The sequence below is a fragment of the Thunnus albacares genome, chromosome 4 (genome assembly GCF_914725855.1).
Source record: "Thunnus albacares chromosome 4, fThuAlb1.1, whole genome shotgun sequence".
Classification (NCBI taxonomy): domain Eukaryota; kingdom Metazoa; phylum Chordata; class Actinopteri; order Scombriformes; family Scombridae; genus Thunnus; species Thunnus albacares.
Window position 1 is genome coordinate 32,220,239 of NC_058109.1, and position 6,000 is coordinate 32,226,238.

Here is a 6,000-nt window from a genome sequence, read left to right on the forward strand (position 1 = left end):
CAACTCCGCTAATGTTAGTCTCTGAGTGATGGCGTAGAAAGTTCACAGTATACTTCACATTCATCTGGCAAAGGTAATTATTTACTCATTAAATCAAAAAATGCCTGCAACCGCTGCCTTTTTTGAAAATAAAAGAAAGCCGAAGATAACTCTAGCGTGTGCACGCTGTAGACAGTCTGGAGGCTGCACTGCCCTCGCAGCTGAGTTCTGCCTTTTTCATTCCATCAACATCACATGCCCGGGCATGGATAAGAGGAATTGATAAGCTCAGAGGCATACAATTCTAATTGATTGGACAGTAGGGCAACATGGCTTACGTCATATTTCCTTACACAACAAGTGAAGAGAATTCAAATTTCAGTTTGACATCGCAAACTGCATTATATTAATGGTTCTGAATAGTTAGCGTGTTCTGTACATTGGTAAAACCTCATCATTTCTCTCATATGGAGGATAAATGTCTCTGAATATCAGCAAATTGATGTATTAACCAAAGTTATTTCATTTTATAATCTCAATGTACGCATGTCACTTTCTGTCTTTTCAGTCAAACGGAACCACAGCCAATCCACTATGCCCACAGCGATGGCCAGTACCCAGGAGGTGCCGGCTCGGTCTCTGTGGCAACCATGCCCTTTCACCCCGCATTACTGGAGCATTACCTACCACAGGCCCCGCCCGCGCCGCGTCGGGCAGAGGGCCGGGCCACACCCACTTCTCTGCCCAGGGAGCGACAGAATGAAAGAGAGAGAGAACGGCCTCCATACAGCGAAGGAGAGGAAAGCGACAGCGGAGAGAGGAGTGAAGGGGAACTGGTGCTCCTGACAGACTGAAGGGGGGAGGGGGAGTGGGGAGAGGAAAAAAATGAAAATAGAGGGAGGGGAGGCAAGGGTAGCTGAGGAGAAAGGGGTGCTCTTTGTTGACTGACAGTCAGAGGTGAAGAATGGAGGATGAACCAATGAAACAGGGAGGGACTGAGTTGTCACTGAATGAGAAAATTGCCCTTTTGTAAGGAAAAGTCATACTTACTCCCTTGTAAATTAGCTCAGTCTTCAGTGAAACCCTGCCTTACCCATACACACATAAAGGCAAGCTCTTATCTTACTCATTTCCCTTCATAGATATGTCATCAGCCGCTTTGTGTTAGAATACAGAAAGTATATTGAAGTTATAATGTAGAAGACTTATCCTTTAATCCCTGGAGCTTCTTGTTTTCCTCCCATGTTGACTTTTGGTGCACAAAATGCCTCACAGGAGTTAGACTCATTGGAGTAAGCTGTAAAAGGAACCACACAAGTTCAATAGAATCCTTGTTTATACATGTTAGTCAGCTGATGGACCTTAGAGTGGCAAGTAACTTCCCGCTAGTTAGAGCAGCAGCACTGTGATGGAGCTGAGTGTGTCATCAGTATGCAAGTACTGGCCCCTGCTGGTAAAGACTTGTTATTACTAAATGAAGAATCCCAGCAGCCCTGAATAAACATTAGCAGAGCTCCTGTCTGGGTATTTTCTTCAGATTTACTTCATATTGTCTGGATAGTGTTCCAACTAAAATTGGCAAGTTATGACAATAAAAGTCAAATTTTATCTTGAAGTTGGCATCTTAAAGTAAAGATTGAGGGGGAAAGGGGAGATTAAAGGTTTCTCCAGCAATTTGGTATTGCACTTCCATAAAGTTTAAGGACCTGAAAGAAAGTAGTAGTAATTTACCTGATGACATCATAAGGGTAATTTTTCCAGACTTTTTCTGGTGCCATCCCTCCATAGCCACAGAAGAAATCATGCAGCCGTTTTCACAGGCTGACTAGTAAACTGAACTGAACTGTAAAAATCGCTGGAGTTCCCAGTTACATAAAAGCAGCATTCAGGAACATTGCTCACTTTAAGCTGATATAATGTGTCTTTAAAACTGCCTCACTGAAAAAAAAAAAAATCATGGCAGCTGTAAGCCATTGCTCCACTTTAATTTAGTGTATCTAAAGGAGAGGCCGGATCTTTAAGTGACTTCTTTGCAACAGAAGTGTGTTTGTCACCACCAGTGAAATAAATATTCCAGTTAAGGGATCTCTCAGTGCATCTAATGGTTTTCAATAAGGGTGCCCATGAAATTACAGATAATACACCGTAAATCAACAATCAAATCCTCCTCTTCCTCGTCCTCCCTCATCACACTGTTCGGTTGAGCTGTGCTGTATATGCTGTATTTGTGTGTCTATCAGTTCCCTCTCCATAGCATGGTGGGTTGACCTCAGCCTTGCCTATTTTTTTTTATACCTCTGTGTTTGCTTCTTTGAGTGTTTATTGATTGTTGTGTTGAGCACCTCCTCTCTGTGTATTCAAATGTCTGCTGTTGTTTCCTTTTGAGATACAGCCTCCTACAGCACTGCAGAACATTTCCACATACGTACATCTTTTTTTTTTTTTTTTTTACCTTTTATGTGTGAATTTTGGGGAAAAAAAGGGTAACGCTTTATTTTACAGGTCCTTTAATTTCATACTAATTTCCTGGAAATTTTCAGAGTAATTTGCAGGTATTTACCAGGTAATTTTTAGGACATTTTACAGAGAGTGGTGCAATTTGGTACAAGTTACTTTAAAAACTGAAAAAAGTGTTAAGTTGGTAAGTTGGTAAGTGCTGATCCATTGTATTTGGGGTCATAGATAGTTGTTAATTTGCAAGAATTCTCAATAAATTACACTCAATTCTTCTCAATTCTAACAGACAAAAAATATTCAGTTTTCAGTGTGCAGTTTTGTGTGTAAAACTACTTAGCATATTAGGTTGTTTCTTTACAACTCTATAATTAGCACTTTCCCATATACTACCAAATTACATAACCCTTTCAAATGTCCTTAGAATTAACACTTAAACAGCAGCTACTTTTAGGAAATTATTGAAAAAACCTAATATGCTAACTGTTTGACCCACAAAACTACACACTGAAAACTAAGCATTTTCTGTCAGTTAATAAATGTGTGTTAACAAATTACACCACTCTATCTGTAAAATGTCCTAAAAATTAGCCATTAAATACCTGCAAATTACTCAGAAAATTTCCAGGAAATTAGTATTAAATTAAGGTACCTGTAAAATAAAGCATTACCAAAAAAAAGTGTCATTCTCTTGGAACTAGTGTCGATCTGTTTTGTTCAGCCTTGTTCCAAGATAATTACACTTTGACATTCGTTGAAAAATTTCCTGATCTTCCTGAAGCTGCACTGGAAACAGTAGATTTAAAGACTGAAAGTGAAACTAAATTACTTATCAAATTGGGCATTTTTGCAGTGACTGGTCAATCAGTCTCATATTGGGGTTTAGGTAAAGTTCCATCTGAATATGCTACAGTATTGTCCACTTGTCATCTTTTACTTTCCTGCTCCACAGACATCCAACACAGAAGCAAATCATTCCCAATTCTGTGTGTTTCACACTAGAGAGGCAGCTGTTGTTAATCGGTAGGATGTACGTATGGTGGCTACTAAGATGGAGAAAAAGTCAAGTGATGGTTATATTGAATGTTTTGACAGCACTACCCAACGTGAACAGAATATACATTTTTGGGCAACCGAACTACTGGTCAACTTAGTAATGAGAACACAGAAACAAACTATCCATGTGCCCGATATATATCACTGGCTGTGGTGCTCATGCTAACAGCTAGCCTCCTGAGTGATATCGGGCTTAATGCAAGCACTTACCATATTATTTGATAGTAAGGCTGAATTCACTGATGGTGAGTTACTGCTGGTTGATTTAGAAATATGCCATGCTGAAAGCCAAACTTGAGGGCAATTTAAAGGCATACAATCATTTGAAAGTAATATTTGTATATTGCAAGCTCATGGACATCATACTTTGAACTATTTTTATGAGAATATTACCAACTTCTGAGTTGGAGCAACAACTTAAATTGACATTTATTTTATTTTCACTTGTGCAAAATAGGAAATCCTGAGTTCCCATAATAAACATGCTAATTAAGCTCCATGCTAACAATTTAGCCTTCTTAGCTTTAATCTTGTCCTGTAGCTAACTAGCATTTTCAAAACTTTGAAAGTTAGTTAACTTCCAAGCTCTTGAGTGGAAAGCTAAGTAATCTTAGCTTAGTCTGTAGTTTTATGTAACATAGCCTAAAAGGAAAACTAAACTATGTTAAACTAGCTAGGCTACTGGTTTGGGACACTGTGTACGTCCCAGATTCACTGCTCAGCGGATGAATATGTGGTTCAGTCACATAAAATAGTGCCACGTTATCTGCTACATTATCATCGGTATGTTTAGCTAATAGCTATTAGACTGTAGTATCGAACACTTCAGGCACATAGATGATTTTGTTGTGTGTGTTCTCATCACTCAATGACCAGGTTGAAGGAAGGATAATTGAACAAAAACGTACCATAATAGCACTGGGGTCAATTCAACTTTAGCTAACTGCAAGGTTGACAAATCAAAATGGCGGGAAAATAGAAATTTCAGACCCTGGGGGTTGGGGCTCATCCAGGCCTGGTCAGGGCTGTGTAGAGTAATGATGCTGGCTTTGTGTACAGAGGTGGATATCAGAGCAAAATGTTTATCTTATTTTAGTGGAGACATGCTGAGGAGTCACCGGTCGTCACCCCTGCTGATGTAAATATAGAAAGAGACTTTATTTTGTTTATAAGAGCCTGTGTAATTTAAAGGTGTACATTTCTCTATGTTTTCAGAGTTTTGTGTTTTGTTTTTTTTTTTCTTGAAAGACAATAAACTGGTTGTGTTAATTGTGTTTGGTTTTATTATGGTGTGTGTTTGAGTCAGGGTTGTGTGAATCGCTCCCTACAGGCCCTGGATGGTTTAGTAATTATTTTGCTCCTTAATTCAGGTCTCCCAGAGAACGTTCCCACGGTAACACACCATCTCAGCTCTTTTTAGCTCATTGCAGCATTTGCACATTATATGCATGATATGCATTACAGCATATTCTTCCATGGTGTATTTTTCTTCATACATGTCAGCTGGTAATAGAAAGTAAATGCAAATTAGCATCTTGTGTAATCTGATTAATCACACACTCTTAGCTTGACAAGTGGAAATTTTAACTTGTCACACACAGCTGTAACTAATATGGCCACGTCGTGAGATGATTAATGGGAGAGGAGTCAAGGAAAAACAAAGTTCTGATACACAAATCTGTTTTCAGTTTTTTGACTTTTCTCTAATCTTTGATTTTTGGTGAAATATTGGACCATTTGAACTTTTATTGAAATGAAAGCATGTGAGAAGTTTAGAGGGAAAAATCACTATTTGGTGGAGCTGTTAACAACTCATAGACATGTGAAATGTGACCCAGACTACACACTGCTTTTTGTAAGATGTGTGATTGTGTGATTGATATTTTCACGATCATAAATTTTATTTTAAATTTAAAGTGCTTGCTTGATTGCTATGACACATTTTTTGAAATTATGTTCCATTTCCCAAAACACTAAACACAAATACATAACTGCACACTCATCTTCAAAAACTTCAAACTTTCATGTCAAAACCAAACTCTCCACTCAAAACCATGTAATCTTACATCTAAACCAAACTTTGCCTTTAAACATCACACAAAAGCCATCAAATACACAAACACTACGAAACAGCCATTACACACTGGTGAGATCCATTCAAAACACTACTGTAAAAACCTGTTACTGCAATGAAGAATGGTGCTTATGATTTCCCTCCAGAACAACCTCTTTACATGATGAACACAACATAATGACACACTTGTATACATTTTCAAAATGTATAATTCCTCAATGTACCGTAGTAAAATAAACTGAAAATGAGTGACAAAGTAAATGTACTGTAAAAATATACAACTGATAAAGAACGTAGAATACAGTGAAATCATTTCCATGTATTTACTACCATAAACCAATGATAAACAGTTTGAACATAAAGAATGAAATCACATGTATTCTGCCTCAGGTCTTTATAGATCCAATGTTCCAAAACAAGTGAACTGACCCACGGCC

At 38.1% G+C, this 6,000-nt stretch overlaps 1 protein-coding gene across 2 annotated transcripts in view; it reads left to right on the forward strand.

Moving 5' to 3' along the window:
• The window catches only part of LOC122981431 (transcription factor SOX-13-like), a 46,408-nt gene extending 43,933 nt beyond the window's left edge, over positions 1-2,475 (forward strand). For both annotated transcript variants that reach the window (XM_044350152.1, XM_044350154.1), the window contains exon 14: positions 548-2,475. In XM_044350152.1, coding sequence (XP_044206087.1) covers positions 548-833 — 286 coding nt within the window. In that variant the 3' untranslated portion in view covers positions 834-2,475. The remainder of the gene's footprint in view (positions 1-547) is intronic.
• The last annotated feature ends 3,525 nt before the right edge of the window (positions 2,476-6,000 follow it).